The sequence below is a fragment of the Mesoplodon densirostris genome, chromosome 1 (genome assembly GCF_025265405.1).
Source record: "Mesoplodon densirostris isolate mMesDen1 chromosome 1, mMesDen1 primary haplotype, whole genome shotgun sequence".
NCBI classification, from domain to species: domain Eukaryota; kingdom Metazoa; phylum Chordata; class Mammalia; order Artiodactyla; family Ziphiidae; genus Mesoplodon; species Mesoplodon densirostris.
In genome coordinates this window covers 223,124,489-223,144,927 of record NC_082661.1, presented here as the reverse complement: position 1 = coordinate 223,144,927, position 20,439 = coordinate 223,124,489, and the positions used below count along the sequence as shown (strand labels likewise).

General features: G+C 38.7%; 1 protein-coding gene across 1 annotated transcript in view; it reads left to right on the top strand.

Annotated features, from left to right (window-relative positions):
- SLC39A8 (solute carrier family 39 member 8) overlaps window positions 1-20,439 on the top strand; it is a 73,117-nt gene that overhangs the window by 23,535 nt on the left and 29,143 nt on the right. Inside the window, exons 2-5 of the mRNA XM_060095052.1 lie at window positions 337-499; window positions 7,998-8,167; window positions 11,103-11,225; window positions 11,724-11,891. Of these exons, the coding sequence (XP_059951035.1) occupies window positions 337-499; window positions 7,998-8,167; window positions 11,103-11,225; window positions 11,724-11,891 (624 nt within the window). The remainder of the gene's footprint in view (window positions 1-336; window positions 500-7,997; window positions 8,168-11,102; window positions 11,226-11,723; window positions 11,892-20,439) is intronic.

Here is a 20,439-nt window from a genome sequence, read left to right as displayed (position 1 = left end):
AGCCTGTGCTCTAGAGCCTGTGAGCCACAACTAGTGAAGCCCGCATGCCACAACTACTGAGCCCACACGCCTAGAGCCTGTGCTCTGCAACAGGAGAAGCCACCACAATGAGAAGCCTGCACACCACACCGAAGAGTAGCCCCCACTCGCCGCAACTAGAGAAAGCCCGTGCACAGCAACAAAGACCCAACACAGCCAAAAATAAATAAATTAAAAAAAAAAAAGAGGTAGTGTTCTGTGTCTAGAGGAAATAGTCCGTGCCTCTTTATAGTATCTTTGCTTGCAGCCTTTTACTATGTTGACACATATATGGTTACTTTGTTTCTTCTATTTCAGTGTTTATCTGCGGAAGAGATCTTTTCCCTTCATGGCTTTTCAAATGCTTCGCAGATTACCAGCTCAGACTTCTCTGTCATCTGTCCAGCAGTCTTACAGCAATTGAACTTTCACCCTTGCGAAGATCGGTCCAAACACAAAACAAAACCAAGTCTTTCAGAGGGTATGTTGCAAGGTTTTTCTCCCATTTGTTTGAAAACTCTGTGAGCTAGTCTAAAATGAAATTAAGATGCTTCTTTTTCTGCTTTATTGCTCTTAATTAATCTACATAGAATCCCTTGGTAAAAAATACTTATATTCTGGAAGTCTTTAGAATAAGCATAATTAGAACTCATTTAAGCTCCAGAAGTTATGCTCTTTTATTTATGGAGTCAAAATTTTACTTGGTACCAATGGAAAATTTTATAAAATTCAGTTCTTGATTTTAAGCAATACATGTTTTATGTTGTGTATATTGGATGGCACATTCACTATTTGGGTCATAATCGATCAATTTCCATTACGTTGTACTTATCATATTATTTTAAAACCTGTCAATGTATCTGTCATTGTCAGTAAAGAGATAAGGGAACTAGTGTGGTTCTAAATTAAATCTTAAGGTACTGAGTTATTACTGCTTTAATTTTCATAAATAAAAGAAATTCCAGTGACTCTTTTAAGTGCTTATAGTGGTGTTGCCATAGATATTGTAAAGAAATTTTTAAATATAAGAAAGTAAGTATATTCTTACTGTATAGTCCACATACTTAATTAAACAGGTAGAAGAGTTCTGTCACCAATGAGATAAATCAGTTGCTGAGGGGCAATTTGTTGGTATTCCCAAATGGTTACCTGCCCCACATGAGTATTTTAATTCTCATTTTTTGGGTTCCTTTATTTCTGTGCATTAAGCATTCAGTAGTGAACAAGAAGAAAAATTCCCTGCCCTCTTAGGGCTTACCATGTAGTGAAGAAAAGAAATAGGAAACATTTATACAAACAAGCAAATAAATTATATAATTTCAGAGTGATAAATGCTATGAAGAAGATAAAGTAGGTAAAGGGTAGGAGATGGTGGGTGAGTGTGATTTTAGATGGGTCAAGGGAGGCCTCCCTGATGAGATTACATTTGAACAGAGTCCTGACTGAGGAGAGGGAGAGGGCCATGGCTAGATCTTCTCTGGGGGACAGCATTCTTGGTCCAGGGAACAGCAGCCTAAGCTTGGTTTGGGGATGAGCTTGACATGTGTAAGGGACAGCGAGAAAGCGTGTGTGTCTGGAGCACAGTGAGCGGGAAGGAGAGTAGGAGATGGTAGCCAGGGGCCAGATAGGGAGGGCTTGTAAGGTGTGGAAAACTGATTGAATTTTATTCTGAATGTGGTATGAAGACACTGTAGGGTTCTAAACAGGGGAGTGATGTGATTTTATTTGGATTTGTAATAGATTATTCTACCTGCAGTTTGAAGAATAAATTGTTAAGGGGCAAGAGTAGAAGCAAGGAGATGGGGTCAGGGGGCTATTGCCAGGGTTGGTGCTCAGCTTGATGGGGGCTTGGTCTAAGGTGGGAGTGGAGAAGTAAGGAGGTCTGGTCAGATTCAGGATGGATTTTGGAGACTGTGCTAATGTGGTTCGCCTCTGCGCTGGATGTGTGGGAGGGAAAGATGAATCCAAGTTTAAGCCAGAGAAACTGCATAGATGGTTGCACCATATCCTGGGATGGACAAGACTGGGGAAGGAGCACTTTGTTGTGGAGGAAGTGAGTGGTGAGGACCAAGAGTATAATTTTTGACATGGTTAGTCCGAGACATTGATGTAGACCCACAAGGGGACATGTCCAGTAGGCAGTGGCACACACATATTTGGATTTCAGAGAATAGTCGAGGCTGGAGATTTGTCATCTCAGAGATGGTGTTTGGAGCCACTGGTCTGAGTGAGCACATCTAATGTGAATATAGATGGCGAATATAAAGAGAGGAAAGATGAAGAAGAAAAGGGAAGCCTCAACAAAGGGAGTGCCTATTTTATTGGGCTGGCCAAAAAGTTTGTTTGGGTTTTTCTGTAACATGAAAAACATGAACGAACTTTTTGGCCAGCCCGATACTAACTTTTGGATTCCTCTGTGTATATATGAGCATTTTAATCTCACTATATATGAATAAAAGGGATAACAACAAAGACAAAAATAACGATAACAGCCAACTTTTATGTAGTCCTTTCTATAACCGATACTTTTCCAAGTTCTTTCATATGTTAACTCAATTAATCTTTGCACAACTATATGATGGAACAACTATTCCCATTTTACAGCCAAGGAAACCGAGGTGCAGAGAGTTCAAAGTCATTTGCTCAAGATTTATACAGCTTGTACATGGTAGAGCCAGGTTCAAACCCAGGCTGTCTCAGCTTCAGAACCCATGTTCTCTTTTGTATTCTATATTTACATATACAAAGAATAGAAATTACCAACCATAATTTATCAGTATAATTAACGATTTTGTGAGTAACAATAATTTCAGAGCTCATTGTTCAAACAAATATTTTTTCTAGAGGATGTACTAAATGGGAATATGTTTATATTTCTACAAGTTTATTTAATATAGTTTGCACTTTATATTCAAAACTAAATTCAGCAAATGCTTTCTGTACTAACATTTACTAATAATATAGTGTAGTAAAAGCATAGATTCTAAAGTCAGCCAACCTAGGCTCAGATCCCAGCTCTATAACTTTCCAGCTATGTTGGGCACTTGACTTTGTTTCTGCCTTAATTTTCTCATCTAAAATAGTTCCTTTCTCATAGGGTTGCTATAAAGATTAAATAACTTAATGTTTGTAGAGCATTTAGAATATTATCTGGCACACAGGTACTATATATATATCTGTTACATGAACTATCTCTGACATGTACATAATTCTGGGGACAGGAGGTGAGGCTTCTGAGAAAAAGCAAATCCTCTATGCTGTGCAGGTTAATTACTGATATTCAAAACTGTTTTAACCCCTATTAATTCCCGGGTTACCCTCTCAGGAACCAGGAAGTAGGAACAGGAAAGTGGTAAGCAATAAGGGGAAGAATTCTAGGATCACTACTGCAAAGCCATAAAATGGAAAAATCATCACTCCTAAGTTACAAGGTCAGGAAAGCACCAAATATTCGGATGCAGGACGCAGAGAGAAATGCCTCTTAGGGTGCACATTATCTTAGGAATTGAAGTAAGGCTAGAATGGGTGGGATGGAGTGAGAGAAGATATAGAAAAGTTTCCGGAGAATTAGGCATACTAGTAGAGTATTCATTACTAGTCTAAAATGATTGACTGCATATGGCCGTTACTTGGTGTAATATCTTGTTTTATTTTTGTGCAGCTGTGTAACCTTGGGTGACTTGTTTAATGTCTCTGTGCCTCATCTGCAAAATGGAGATAATAGTTGTACTTTCCTTACAGAATTGTTGGGGATATCAAATGAGTTAATATGCACAAGTACCTAGAACAGTGCCTGCAACAGAGTAGGAAAAATATGTCTTCGCTCTTCTTATGCATATGCTCATAGGTTGACTCTATTCCCTGGCCCCTGTGTAAGCCTGTTCTTTTCTAACAAAGAAAGGATATTTTAAACAATGAAATGCCCTGGATTCTTTCTATAATAGTTCACTTAATATAGAGTCAATTTTGAGCTCATTCAAGGGAATGAAAAACCAAAATAAAAGCAAGCCAAACTCTGATATTTCAATGGGCAGATAAAAAGAATCTCACTTACCTGAGACCTTACCGTTTGTGATTTTGAAATTGCCTCTCAGGTACTTTAGAAACTCATATTGATGAGTGCAATAAACTGATGGTAAATTAAATTCTCTAGGAGATTAATTACATTTTTAGCAATAAGTTAATGGTCCAAAGTTGCCTCATTTTTTTTAAGATCACAGAATACCATTCAGTTCAAATAACAGATAAGAATAATAGTATCTTATCCTTAATAGTATCCCTGAAAATCACACTGTCCAACTCTGTAATACAGTTGAGGACATAAGTCTATGTTCCAGAGAGGTTAAATGGCTTCCTCTAGGTACATACCTGAGGGGGGATGAGAGCCCAGGGCTCCTGACTCCTGGTTTGCTCATCTTTCATTGTATAACAGTGATCCAAATGAACTAAAATTTACGTGATGTCTACTGACTAACTTAAAAATATATATAATAGCATTTATTGAAGAGTTACTATATTACAGGGTCTGAACTAACTGGTTTTATTTCAATTCTTCTAAAAACTATGAAATAGGAGAATTAAATGAGCTTAAAAAGGTGAAGTTCTTAGAAGAATCTTAGCACATTGTGGGCACTCAATAAATGTTCGCTATTGTTACTAATATTCCTTGAAAATGTATTAAAATTCTTCAGAGTTCACTAAGAAGCAGAGAGAAAGGATTTTCTCTGAAACAGATCATTAGAGGGAGACCTCTGTGTATATGGAGAGGTCCAAGGAGTATTCTTTTTTTTTTTTTTTTTTTTTTGTGGTATGTGGGCCTCTCACTGTTGTGGCCTCTCCCGTTGTGGAGCACAGGCTCCGGATACGCAGGCTCAGCGGCCATGGCTCACGGGCCCAGCCGCTCCGCGGCATGTGGGATCTTCCCAGACCGGGGCATGAACCCGTGTCCCCTGCATCGGCAGGCGGACTCTCAACCACTGCGCCACCAGGGAAGCCCAAGGAGTATTCTTATACTAATTCATTCTTTGGTGCTCAGGTTGAGTGGATGAATGAATCTTTTTTCCCTGAATAATGTGCTAACAATGCAAGAAGGGGGGGAGACTATGCTGTGTGCCTGGAGCATGACAGTTCCCACTCCCACAGTTCCCCAAGTGGTTCTGATGTGCACAATACTATAAGGAAGGTTAGAAATGTTGGACAAGCAAATGAGTTGGTAATTTTTTGACAGAGTTCTGGGCTGCACCTTGAAAATATGGCATTCATTCATTCATCAAGATATGTGTGCTATTTGCTGGGCAACATTCTAGGCTCTGAGGAAGAATAAAACATAGCCCCTGTCCTTGAAAATCTTATCATTTGTATCATGTAGACGAATATATAAGTAATAAAATGATGGTAGCACACAAGAAATGGTAAGTGGCCCAAATACCTTCAAAGAACTATGGGAAACTTGATGAGCAAGGGATTGCTGCCTGGAAAATCCAGGAAAGTTTCATGGAGGAGGTCTTTGCATTGGCTTGGAGAGCCGTGTGTGAGTTTGTCAGGCAATGAAGATAGAAAAGGTGTTTTCAGATAAAGAACCACAGTGCAAAGGTAATTCTATATTTGGAAAACATTGTGTCTGCATAAAGGCCATGTTGATAAGGGGGTAAATAACATTGGAGAGGTTGTGTGACAGTCCGTTGATGAAGGACAGCAAATAGGGGCACGAGATGATCAGAACTGTGTTTTAGGATAATAAGATTGGTGGCCATGTCAAGTACGGGGAGGAAGACCAGACAGAAAGCTGTCATAGTGCACCAGATGAGGAGTGGGAGGTGATGCGATGGAGAACGTGGAGTGAGATATCTCAAGCAAAATTCGTAGAGTTTGGTCACTAATTGTCTTTGGAATTGACTGTGGAGAGTGAGAAATTGAAATTGATCCTGATGTTTCTGCTATTTATGGAGACAGTGGACAAGGGTAGTGAAATAGGATTTCTCAGGGGAAGCTGATGACTTTAATATGTGTAGTGGCTTTGCCTCTGTTTGGTACTCAAAAAGTTCTTTGCATTTTGATTTTAGTTTCCAACTTGTATATATCTTGTCTACCTAATTAGATTATAAATGTCTGTTGAATGAATGAACACATGTAGGCTAGTGATGGGATAGAAGACTGTTTGTGTTAAGGGCAACTACACATAGATTATACCATGGAGGAAGAGGTGGAAACGCTAAGGGGAGTGGGTAGTGTTGCTTTAGGTGATAAGGTAATAGATGGGAATGAGGTGGACCTTTGTGAGTCCCATGAGATGACTCTGGGGCATGGTTAGGAGTCTGGAACTGATAGGAAATTATCTGCAGAAGATAAAGGCATGGTCAGTGCTGCGATGGTTCTTGTGGTGACGTAATGTTTATTATCTGTCCTTTTCATGTGGTACTCAGCACAAGCTACCTTGTTTTGCTTTGTGTATGTGTGTGCCCTCTAGCGTCCCCAAGCCAAAAGTCCAAGCTCCTTGTTGGTCTACAACCTAGGCTCCATAAATGTTTGCTAAGATGGCTTATTTGTAGTTAGAATCACTAGAATAATGGTGAGCAATCCTGTATTCATGAAGCACAACATGACATGTTCGCAGTTTGGTTGAGTCCCTTGAGCTTTTTAAAAATTAGATTACCTCTAAGGAGTAATGAAGCATATTGCTAATGATTGTGGGCCCTGGAGCCAGACTGGGTTCAAAGTCTTGCGTTCTATTCACATGACTCGGGCAGCTGATTTGAACTCCACGTACCTTGGTTTCCTCAACTGCATGAAGAAGGTAGTAATAGTACTTGCTTCGCAGGGTTTTGTGAAGATCAAATGAATTAATACAGGTTAGTCACTTAGTATGGTGCCTGGCACATGGCAAACACTCTCCAAGCATTTGGTGTTACTACGTACTCCAGGGATAGTGTCAATGAGGAAAGTGCCCCGACACTTAAAAATGTTTTCTGGGCATTTTAAAGAAGTGACAATGCAGAGGCAGCTTTCTAATCTTTCACACTGTCCTTAGCGCACAGTCAGTGGGGCTGCAGGCAAAGCCAACGTGGCACAGTTCTGGAGGCAATTGGTATGTCAGCCTGCACTGCCACCTGCCCCTGTACGGTTCACACAGTCTGTTTCACTCGCATTCCCATGTTGTTTTTAAACCATCCCCTCTAGGATAACCGGGGAGATATTGACCTTAGGATGCCATCCGTTCATGTCATTTTAAGGAACATTTTTTAAGCACCACTAGGGGGCCAGGCCCTAGGATGGAGACATGAAGAATGTTGCACGTCCCTTTTCACCACTGTCTCCACTCAGTGGGATATTGTTGCCTTCGTCTGAGCCTGGTAGGGGGAGTTGTGCAACGTATCCACTCTCTGCTCTTGCCATGTGCTCCTTTCTTGAGTGCTCACTGCACTGGGGCTCCCTGGAGGCCCAAGCAGGGGGCTGAGGTGCTGTCTTCCCCGAGGAGGTGCTGTCCACAGGGCCTGCAGACAAATGATTATGACGAGCTCAGTGTCAGCAACTATGGTCATCTTGAAGCTAACAACCCCACCCCTCCGCTTGCCCTCATCACCCCATACCTTCTCCCCGAAACACACACTGCCTCTGTTAGTCCTCTGAAAGGCCTAGTTTTAAACTGGGCTTTGAGCCACAGATGCAGCTAGGTAGCTTGGAGCCTGTGGGCCTTGGATGATCACTCCGCTAGATGTTCTTCAAATTCCCTGCAAGCTATAAAAGTCTGTAATCCCATAATGATGACTTAGGACTGAGGAAAGCATAGGCAGTGTTACTATTAATATTTATATTCTCAGTAATTTTCTGTATAATTGTCAGTGAGAAGGTTTCATTGTTTTAAAGAAGATACCTGTTTCAAGCTTTTAAAGATGAAATGTGTTTCAGACTTAATGTACAGTGAGAAGTCATTTGGCTCCTATGCTCTAATTAATTTCTACTCTTTTCCCTCTGATCCACAGTTTGGGGATATGGCTTCCTGTCAGTGACAATTATTAATCTGGCATCTCTCCTCGGACTGATTTTGACTCCGTTGATAAAGAAATCTTATTTCCCTAAGATTTTGACCTATTTTGTGGGGCTGGCTATTGGGACTCTATTTTCAAATGCAATTTTCCAACTTATACCAGAGGTAAGGAGGTTGGCTGTTTGTTTCTGTGAATAATTGTTTCTCTTAAATGTTTCAGCACTTTGTACATTTTAAGCCTCCATAATTCTTGCACCATTTTATGGTCTGGTTTATAGTGTTTTGGATAAGAGAAAGCTGAATCACAGCAAATGAAAAAGCTTGTCCCAAGCTGCAGAGGAAGTCAGCGTCAGAGAGAAAATTAATATTCTGGGCGGCCAGGCACCAGGACGTGCTCAGACAGCTCTGGGACACCTTGGAAGGCCTTACAACTCTATTCTGTCTCACATTTGGCAAATTTAATTTTTCTACACTCTTTTTATTATTTACTTGTTTATTTCTGAAGTGCACGCAGTGTCAAATTTACTAAGATATACAACAGAATTCCTCCATGGATCAGTTCGGTGCTTTTTGACCACCTAGAGGGGTGGGATAGGGAGGGTGGGAAGGCAACGCAAGAGGGAAGAGATATGGGAACATATGTATATGTATAGCTGATTCACTTTGTTATAAAGCAGAAACTAGCACACCATTGTAAAGCAATTATACTCCAATAAAGATGTTAAAAAAAATTCCTCCATGTATTTACTACAGCTAAAGAAGACTAGAGGGTAAATTAGAACATGGTTGACAAACCTTTTCATTCTTTTTGATTGTGGATAAAAATCAATCGAAGGCCAATAAATAAACAGCAGCTTATTTGTTCCTTTGGTAAAACGTATTATTGATCTGCCATTGACTACAGTGTGCTATTCAGTTCATCAGCACATGATATATATGTTTTATTTCAAATCTGTAATGTGGCCATATAAGGAAGAGAGATGGAGTGAGGAGAATAAGTGAGAGGAAAAGAGACAGGAAGGAGAAAGAGACATTAACAGGAGGGAGTCACAAAGGGCAACTGGAGAAACACATGTACACGTGGACAGTATCTCCCCACTCGTGCACACACAAAGGTGGAGGGGCAAGCTCTGAACAAAAAGAAAATGTACAGTATCACCTTCAGCTCATAAGTTTTAGAAAATTATAACTAAAGCTCCTTTTAGTTTTCGCAGCTATATATGAAAGTGGGGATGTAACTTCTTAAAGTCATAGTTTTAAAAATTATTATTATATCTAGAAAGGACCTAGGAGAACATCTACTTCAAAGCCTCAATTGTAGAGATGAAAAAATTAAAATCCAAGGGGATTAAATGACTTGATTACAGCCATATAATCAGCTAGTAACAAAGCTAGGATGACAAAACAGATTTTCTGATTTTAAAAATTATATGTAATATATTTGATATAGTATTATATATATTAACTCACCTGATTTGTGGTGAGTCAAATTAAATTAAACAAACTAACATGGTATGTGGACTGAGGATTGTACATTTATGATTTTGAGGTTCCCTGTTTTATTGAAAACGTAATAATACATTAAAATGTCTATTAGGAAAATAAACTTCTTCAACAGCACTTATACAGGTTCTTTTGCCTTTCTGTGATAATTAGGGAATTATGGATATGAGCAGAGAATTATGTAAACACTAGAGAATCTATCTTTTTAATAATACCCCCAATTTACATAGTTATTTCTTTTTAAAAATTTTTTTAAAAAATTTATATACTTTTTATTTTTGGCTGTGTTGGGTCTTCGCTGCTGTGCATGGGCTTTCTCTAGTTGCAACGAGCGGGGACTACTCTTCATTGCGGTGCACAGGCTTCTCATTGCGGTGGCTTCTCTTGTTGCGGAGCACGGGCTCTAGGTACGCAGGCTTCAGTAGTTGGGGCACGTGGGCTCTGTAGTTGTGGCTCGCGGGCTCTAGAGTACAGGCTCAGTAGTTGTGGTGCATGGGCTTAGTTGCTCCGCAGCATATGGGATCTTCCCTGACCAGGGCTCAAACTCATGTCCCCTGCATTGGTAGGTGGATTCTTAACCACTGCGCCACCAGGGAAGTCCTGATAGTTACTTCTTTTGTGGCAAAATTATTTCCCCTTTGCTATTTTATTTTCATAACCACTGTGTTAGTTGTATAGAGTAGGTATTTTTATGCCATTTTTGCACTGTGTAAATAGGTCTGGAGAAGTCACTGAAAAGAAGATGTGGCATGAGGTCTCCCCAGAGACAGATGTAGAACAAGAACCCAGGCATTTTCTATTCTAGACTGCTGTTCAGAAGGGAAATTTACAATGTGTGGAATGGTATAAAGCTGTGGCTTTTCACATGTTATGCTCCCCTGCTATTTTACTTATTTTAAGTTTGTATTTCTTGTCTGCCTAGAACATCTTGACTCTATAATTTCAAACTCCAGCTCTTGTCCTGTGTCCTTTAAACAATGAATTATTTCATTCTCATCATTTGTGAGTGTGTGTGTATGTGTGTGTGTGAGTGCCTGGTATCCTATATCTTTTCTTCCTTATTCTGGGGCTCAGTCCTCGATTTATTTATCTCTTTAGGACTTATTAGGATCCTCTAAGTTCAAGGGGCTCTCTCGGGAAAACAGTAATCCAAGTGACCTGCCATATTTGCTTTAAAAAGTTGACTCTGGAAATTATGGGCAAATATATTACTTTTAGTAAAAGTGGATAATCAATGTCTCATTTGTCTTAATTACCCATGTCTAATATTATCTTATAAATACAGGAATCAGTGCTGCTTTTTTACTGCTAAAAGTTTACTTTCTCAAGGCAAGTATCGCTGAAGGTGTTATAGCTAGGAAACTATAAGGTACTCTGGGGGCTTTATTTAATAGGACTTCCTCTGGTTATAAGACTTCAGTGCTATCTCTTACAGTTTGATTACTCAGATTTCAGCATTTTTGTTTTATGATTTTGGCAGGTAAATTCCCAATATTACCTGGATGTGAAGGATGGACTTAGGACTGTGGTGAAAATTATTTACTGAATCAAATTAAATTACTTGGTCTTACCTGAATTGCCTTTTTTTCTCCCTTAGGCATTTGGATTCAATCCCAAAATTGACAAGTATGTTGAGAAGGCAGTTGCTGTGTTTGGTGGATTTTACATACTTTTCTTTTTTGAAAGAACACTTAAGATGTTATTGAAGACGTATGGTCAGGTAAATGGACTTTATTTAAAATGTTTAATGTTTTACCCACTAAAGCTACTTTATATAGGCAAATAAAGGCAGGAATTTTATTCTTACAATTATGTGAACAGTTTGGTTTTTAGACTTATGAATGTGAGGAGAGAAAGAAAAGGATCAATATATTGATAAGTATAAGAGGAACACTTGATTCTTATTGTAGAATTTGGAGTAAATACTAACAACTTAATGTCCAATTACAGATGCACATAATTTGTATTCCATTCATATCCACCAACATAAGAAGGTATATGCACCCTAACATGAAAAAACAAAAACAGGAGAATCTAATAAATGAAGATACATTTAAAGGAAGAGAAATTTTATAAATCTAAAAAGATTATACTATATACAGAATAGATATAAAATTTTTCTCTTATAAATAAAAACCATTAAATTCTCTATTTTCTTGCCTGTATGAGCCATCTTTGTTTCTTCTTATAACCTTTTCCTCCCTTATTTTTCTTGTAGGATGGTCATACCCACTTTGGAAATGATGACTTTGGTTCTTCTCAAGAAAAAACTCATCAGCCTAAAACGTTACCTGCCATCAATGGTGTGACATGTTATGCAAATCCAGCTGTCACAGAGCCTAATGGACACCTTCATTTTGATAATGTCAGTGTGGTATCTCTACAGGTATTGTAATTCTCTTTACTGCATCCTTCACACTATGTGAGACTGTTGTGCATGCAGCCAGTCAGTATTTTGCACATTTAATTGTATCAGACTTATTCCTGCATGTGTGGGATAAGTGGAATGTAAGTTTGTTTCTTTTTCCACTTTCCCTCCATCAATTTACTGCAAATATGCGAGTTTAGCAATAAATTGTAGGTTGCTGGGTTGGAGGCTTTAGTATTCTCTAAGATTGTTTAACTATGTAAGAGTTACTAAGATTTATACAATCATATGTGGCAAAATTAATTTAGAGCATTTCTCTTATTTTGCAATTCTTTCGAGATACAAAACCAAAGAATCCCTTTGAGTGATTTTGAAACTGAAAGAAGACTTGTAAGCTATTAAAGTTGTGTTCATTAATTAATTGATTTAGAATTTTCATTCCCATTTTCTAAATAATGTTAATAGGTATTATTTCTTGAGCAAGTGTTATATGCCAGGTAATAAGCCAGCACTTATTTTATCTCATTTACTTTTTATAACAACGATTAAAAGTAGGGATTCTTTTCTACATATTAGAACTACATATTAGAACTATTAGAACTAAAAGCAGGGGTTATTTTCTATGTATTAGAATTATTTGGAAATCAAACCCAAATTATGTATGCAAAGATGAGAATTTATTGGAAAGATAGTGGCTATCTAATGGGATAGCCAGGCTATAGGAAGATCAACAACCCTGGAACCATTAGCATTATTAGGACTCCCACTCCCTTCTCCTCTCTGCATCTTAGAGTCATTCTCTTTTTTCACTGTGGATGGGCTCCTTCATAAACGGGAACCACAGTCACTAGCAACTCCTGGGATTTATGTTTTATAATTTAGGCTACTAGAAGGAAATGGACCTGCCTCTTTAAGTCCTAAATCCCAAATTTCTGGCGAGTGTCTCCTTGGTCCAGCTTGAATTAGATGTCCACTTGTAGACTCATCTAAGTGCTTAGAGGGTTGAGCCCTTTGTATGGCCCCAAGGGAATATGGATGCGGTAGAAGAGTGGTTATTAAAAGGGAGACTGGGGTGCTAGTGTCATGGGTGTCCACACATGTCTCATTTGACAGATAAAGAAAGTGGAGCTTTGGATGCTAAGTAACCTCTCCAGGGTCTCTCAGCTCATGAATGACAGATCCAAAAGCTACAAAGTTAAATACAATATAAAAGACGATAATTAAAAATAAAATCAGAAGGAAGTCAGCTAAGAAAAAAAAAAGAAGAAAAACGATATTTGGAAGAGGTTATTAACGCAAATGATCTGAGTTTCCTTCTGGAAAGAAAATATGATTGGTCCTATACTTCTTCCCACCCGATGAAGGAAAATCTCAGGAGGGATTGAAAAGGCAGTTTTATGTGAGCACTAAGCTAAGAGAGGAAATTATTTCATGCAATATAGTGAATGATGCTTTTAGGCAAGACTTTGCAAAGAATATGTAAATGTTCAAATAGATAATTTCCTATAATAATTACAGCTAACCTTTATTAAATGTTCAAGGACTATGCCTAGAACTTTAGATGAATGATCTCATTTGATCCTCATAATAGCCTAGGAGACAAGCACTCTTAAAATTAGGAGATTGTGGCTTAGAGAGGTTAAATAAACCCAAGGACACACATCTAATGACGAGGCTTCTATCAGGACTGAGGCCATCTGATGCGGAAGCTTGCACTCTTATACGCCTTGCTGGATTGCCTTCATCATGTCACTGTGCTGTTAGGATCAAGATGATAACATTAACTCTTAATAAATATTAAGTTTTGTAGAGCGAAGATGATAATTTTGGCCCATGGTTATTGCTTTCTGAGAACAAATACAATTGATCTGCTCAAAAGTTTGACTTTAGTTTTAAAGTTTTAGGACTTCTGGTTTCTGATTCACAGTGGCCAGAAGACATGTTTGCAGTAAACACAAACACCGTGGCAAAGATGGGGTCCTAGACAGGATCCTGTTTTACATAATTTAGAAATATCAGTCAAATGGCCCTTCTTTCTTTGCTTCTGGTAGTAGTGCTAATATACAGGCTTTCATTCATTTATTTAATAAACATTTATTGAGTGCCTGCTCACTGTCCTAGGCACTGGGGATTCAGAAGCAAACAAATTCTGGTGAAGCTTATAGTTTATTCAGCAGAAATAGATAATATAGAAAAGAGTAAAACAAGACAATATCAGGTAGCATTAACTATTTCGATGAACATACAACATGGTGATGTGGCAGTGACATGTGGAGGCTTCTTTGATCTATCAAGAACGGTCCCTTAAGAGGTCAGAGGAGAATTGGATAATGAGAAAGAAGAACCAGCCATGAAAATATCTGGGAAAATAATGTTCCAAAAGCTTTGAGAATAATCAAATGGGTCCCATACAAGGGAACGGGGAGCTGAATGGCATTGGATTTCCTGACATCAGTGCTGGAGACCAGTGGCACAGTACCTTCAATATTCTGAACAGAGGCAACTGTGGAATTGTAAACCTGGGTAAACTACCAATCCAGTGAGAGAGCAGAAGGAAGCTAGGAGTCTTGAAATCTACTTCTAGGAATGAGAAGTCCACCTGAAGTAGAGAAGGTGTGTGCCAGGATGACAGCCATGAACCAGGCCTTGACATGAGCCACATAGAAAGTCCTGATGCTAATTTCATCTGGGGACTATTTTCTGGCCATTTTGGTTGTAGGTACAATCTCTAGTGAAGAGAGATTTAAACAAATTGAGCAACACACTGTTATTTTCGGTTTTCTCTTCACATCGCATTAAAAACAGAGGAAAGAAGAGACATTTAAGAAATGCTATCAGGGTCCAGATATTGCTTTAAGAGACAATAGATAGAGAAATATGAGTGATACTGATTTTAATAATAAAATTAGAATATTTTCTAGTATTTTATATGATGAGAATTTTTTTTTTTTTTTTTTTTCTTTTTGCGGTATGTGGGCCTCTCACTGTTGTGGCCTCTCCCGTTGCGGAGCACAGGCTCCGGATGCACAGGCCCAGCGGCCATGGCTCACGGGCCCAGCCGCTCCGCGGCATATGGGATCCTCCCAGACCGGGGCACGAACCCGTATCCCCTGCATCGGCAGGCGGACTCTTAACCACTGCGCCACCAGGGAGGCCCGATGAGAATATATTTAACCTGGGTGACCCCATTACAATGATTGAACATGACGTATAAAATTCATGGTTTATTTCGAAGCCCAAGCATTGCCCTGAGAATTTCGTTGACACTTCCTGTTTTTACTGTTTTGACACAGTGAAGTTTTTCCAAATTGAAGATAATAAGAAACCATCTAAGAGCGAGTTAAGAAAAGTAGTTTAATTTGACATTGCTATCAAAAGAACACAAATTATATGACAATCTGGATTACAACAACATGATTCTTGGTTTTTCTGGAATATAGGAAGAACAAAAGAAATGTTATAGAATAATTAAAATGCATGACTTCGGGATGCCTTTATCAATATTCATCCAGACAATTTTGGTTCATCACCGAATACTCAGAAATGCAATAGTTTAAGTTTAGTTGCCTTTGGTATTTTGTCTATATTCACTCATATAAAAACGATAGTTTTACATGTATTTTTAAAAATTTTATTGCCATGGAAGCGACTTTATCACAGTATGAGGATAGAAGATATTTTATTTAACAGTTTGTTAGCTTGATTATAACTTTTAAATATTTAGACAAATGGTGTGAAACTTCCGTAGTACCCTTGTTCCAGTCTCAGTAAATGTTTGCACCGCAGCCTGTGTGGCACGTGTGTGCGCGTTGCTGTGGGCATGTAGGAGCATTCATGGTCTGGGGGGAAGGTAGCAGTGATAAAGGCATAATAAGGAAGCAGTTATGAGGGACAAACTGGAGCTCAGGATTCCATCTCTCCAGTTATCCCGTTAGTGCCTCTAAGTAACGTTTCACATCTCACCCTGTGATTCGTGCTCTGTTCCTTGCTCTCTCTGACTACTACGCAAACACAGGGAGGAGTCATTGCAGTAACTCCACAGCCAGGTGGGTCTTTTCCCCCTGAGTCTACAGCTTCAGAAAGACTGTGTTTAGTAGACGTTGATTCCTCAGGAATGTCAAATACTTCGGGGAGTTTTAGCTCTTCCAGGCCACTAGAGGGCCCATCTAGCTCATTCCTCCAGTAGTACAAAATCAGTATCTTTTTCTAAATGAAACCTCCTGTGCTTTCATTTAAGAATGAATGCTCTTAAATATGAAGTGATATGAGCCACTTATTCTTCCTAATAGAAGAACAATTAATATCAGCCATTTTTAGAAACTGACTATTGTGAATTTTATGTTTAAAATCGAGGGGCAATGAAGTGGAATTTAACTGCCAAGTGTGGTGATGTTATGACTTTGTCAATAACTGAAAGGAAGTGATGCTCTACAAATATAAAGATAACGTTTTTGAGGTGCTTGGGGTATCCATGAGAGTCCAGGAGATTTTAAAAACACTTCATTCATTCAAGTATTTATTGAGTACCTAATATGTACTTGGCATTATTCTGAGTACTGAGAATTCATCAGTGGGGCGGAACAAACTCTCTGCCCTTCCATAGCATAACTGAAGTACTGTATAGTATACCAAAATATTATACACAAAAGTGGAAAACATCCTTTTTTCAAGTCCAAAAAAACCAAATCAGAAGCTCTGTGTATATGTGTGGGGCTTGCCTACTGCTCTTTCTTCTTGCGTGATGGGTTTTTCTCCATTCTTGCCCAGAGGTGGGAAGGATGGTGTGCATTCCTGGCTGCCCGTATTGGGAAGGAGGGTGGGAGAGAAAGGGGTTGAAGCACTGTGAATATCTGACTTGATACCCTTGTCTTCAGTACTGTATTTCACTCTAGCCTTCAGTTCGCTTTGTGTCCTTGGATCGAGGGCCTCTTCTGGTTCAGTTTCCCCAGTGGGTAAATCTCTAGTCATCATTTGGAGTGGCTGCCTTGCTGAATTGGTTTGGGAGCAATAATCTGGGGTTTTTATTGCTCCCTAAATAAATTTACAACTGATTTCCTTTTTTTAGTTCCACTCTTTCTCTCAGAGGCAGTTGGCGCCTCCATTCTCTAAACTTTTCTGATGTTCTGGGCCCTGCATCACTTTGTTTCTTTTGACTTTTTTCCTCTGTGGAGTCAGAGCTCATCCTCCTCTTTTCATCCTCCAAAATAAATATCTCAGCGCTCTCATCTTCCATTCTTTCTGTCCTTGTGACTTATGTCATTTTTAGTCTTTAGTTTTAGGAAGTCTCAGGAGGGACTAGAGAAAAATATGTATGTCTAGTGTGCAATATTTCACCAAAGACCTATTCACTACTTTAAATCATATAGTTATTTTTTTAACATCTTTATTGGAGTATAATTGTTTTACAATGGTGTGTTAGTTTCTGCTTTATAATAAAGTGAATCAGCTATACATATACATATATCCCCTTATCCCCTCCCTCTTGCGTCTCCCTCCCATCCTCCCTATCCCACCCCTCTAGGTCATCGCAAAGTACCAAGCTGATCTCCCTGTGCTGTGCGGCTGCTTCCCACCAGCTATCTGTTTTACATTTGGTAGTTTTTGAGTATCACAAGATTTAAAAACAGAAATCAGTTACTTCCTTTTATGGGGTTATACTAACAATTAGCTAAAATTGAAAATGATACATATAATAAATTATATAAGAAGTGGTTTTCATTGGTCTTGATTGACGGATGCTTCCAAAAACGCTGGTTGAATTAGAGGCAAACGCTGCCCCTGCGCAATCATGAGGAGGGATTCTGAGTCCACCTTGGTTCTTGGTGGCATTTGTTTTCTCACTGGGTCCATCTCCATGCTTCCTTGCACCCCACAGACTATTTTATCATGCTGCAGTCTGTGTGTTTTGAAAGTCATAAAAATTTGTACTTGAATCTGCTCTGAGTTTAGCCCACGCTTTACTAAGTCCACTTTTATTCATTTTTAGTGAACACCTTTTCACATTTTCAAGAATAACTGTTCCAAAAAACTTTTCATTGCTCCACAAAATTCTCACTACAACCTTTTCTTCCTTTAAGGAGGAGACTGCGAAGACGATTTGGAATCTCTGTGAACTTTGCTGTCTCACCCCATCTGTTACTTCCTGAAAAGTGCTCCGTGCATCTGCTGTCTACCTTCCCTTTTGTGTCAGAACTTGTATCCTTTCTCTTTTTTTAAGGCCAGTTCCTCCACATGTGCTCATCTTTCCCATGGCCTCTTCCGGTTTCATTTATCTTTCCTGAATCTTTCCTTCTCCCCATGTCTATAAACATTGAAAGTCTCTTCTTCCTTAAACTATTCCTTTTTCCTGACTCTGCCGCTCCCTAAGATTTCTCAAATCTTCTCCTTCTCTACACTCTCCAATTTCTTGAAACGTCAGCTAATACTGAAATAAGAATATGTGTCAGACACTGTCTTAAGTGCTTTACATATATTAACTCATTTACTGCTCAGGGTAACAACGGTATGAAGTGAGTACAGTAATTATCTCCATCTTAAGGATGTGAAACTGATATACAGAGAAGTTGAGTAACTTAGCCAAGGTCACATGGGTGCCAAGTTAGGATTTCAGTCCAGGCTTCCTGGCTCCTGGGATGGTTAACCATTACCCTGACTACACTGCCTATTATTTCCATTTGCTGACTAGTCTTTACGTGCTCGCTCCTCTTATTCATCATCTCCTCAAATGTTTGTTGTAATTCAAAAATTCACTACCTATTCTCTGAAATTTCTCTCTGGAATGACACAAGTGATTTTTCTAGGCAGCAGGCTGTATTCTTAACACTCATGCTCACCCTTTCTGAAGCATTCCTGTACTTTAGCACACATCTGAATACCTATTATTGGCTAAATGCTAGGAATATAAAGGCAGATTTTTTACTGGAACTTATTTCCTCCCTCTTGGAATTACTCATTAGATAGTTTCTGTGACATGATACTATTTTTCTCCTGCCATTTTAGCTACCATTTTCTTGGTGCTTTCTCAGAATCTCCTTTTCTTGGCAGGACAGCTGGGAGGAGGAAGCAAGGGTTTTGGAGTTACATGGTGCCAGTGTTAACGTCTCGGCAATAAAATATGTTGCGTGATTTGGGGAAAGTTAGTTAACATCTCTGAGTCTTTGTTCACTCATCTGTAAAATGAGGAGCAAAAATCCTTAAATTAATAAGTTTTTGTGAAAATTTTTTTCTATAGGCCAACTATGTAACAATGTGTCTGACATTACATGCATGCAATCAATATATATTTCCCTCCCTCTTCCATTCACCAAATTTTTTTCTTCTCTTTCCTTCATTTTTAATCATAGTGATCTCATCAAATCCTATCGCTTCACTTTTCATTCCTGTGGGATTAACTTTTAAATCTATGTGCATAATTATTTACAGATCATCATTTAGAAGAGGGCTTCTTATACTAAGCCGTAAAGGCTTTTGAATTGATTTGTATTTTTTTCAGTGGGATAGAGTACCACAATGAAAGGATAAAAACATACAGAATTCCATGCTTTCTCATCTTTATTATTTACCCTTTAAAACATTTGAGTGCCTTTCCTAGAAATTAAAGCTTGATGTTTAAAACTTGAAGGCTATTTGGTAGTAAAGACAACTTCCTGAATGCAGATGCCTGCAAGCCTGCCATTGACTTCTGTCAGATAGACTAATTGAACTTGAAACATTTACTCACCCTGGAATAAAACTTTAAAGTCCAACGTAACTTGTCACTTGAATGATATTATCAGTTTTTGCATTGCAGATTCTCTCTCCGAGTTGTTCAGCTACACACTCATCCATCCAGTTGTATCTGTCACACTCTGAAACATTCAGTTCATTTGAAAGGACATGAAAATAATGGCACCTTAATTATGCAGGGAAGATATTTGATTGTCGTGTTATTGAAATAATTGGGCTGCATAAAATCTTTTAAAATTGAATTAAGAGTTGTAGTTAGTGCTGTTAGCTTTTTAAATCTGGATACGGACATTTTATACTGATAAATTCTAAAGATGAAAAATTTAGTGATACAAAATGTAAAAATGATAATTTGAAAGATGAGTTAGAGCACCAGTGAATCAAGTCACACGACTAGAGATAGTACCTGCAATCTAAATTAAATCAGAACGAAAGTGGAGAGGTTTGGAATGTCAACCAGAGCAACTTGCCAGAAAGGGGAACTATCCATTAAGTACCACGTTTTCTCTTCCAGATAAGACCATGTCCCAAATACGTAAATTTTGCACAAACATTTTAGTTGATACCAAGTGTGAGGAGGGATTTAGGGTTATCTGTTGTTCCTTAAATTAGCCCGTCATTTGGCCAGCTAAGACATCCCCGTTTTCACACAGGGAGGCTGGTAGCATCACCACTGACACAGCAGATTCATAAAGAAAGAGTTTGTACTACTGACTCTTAGGTCAGCTGGGAGAATCGAATAAGGTAATGTACGGTACGTGAAAGGGCTTTGAAATGTACCCAAATCCGTACTATTTAATCTATTTGAAGACAAACAGTTGCTTAAGGGTCTCAGTCAGGG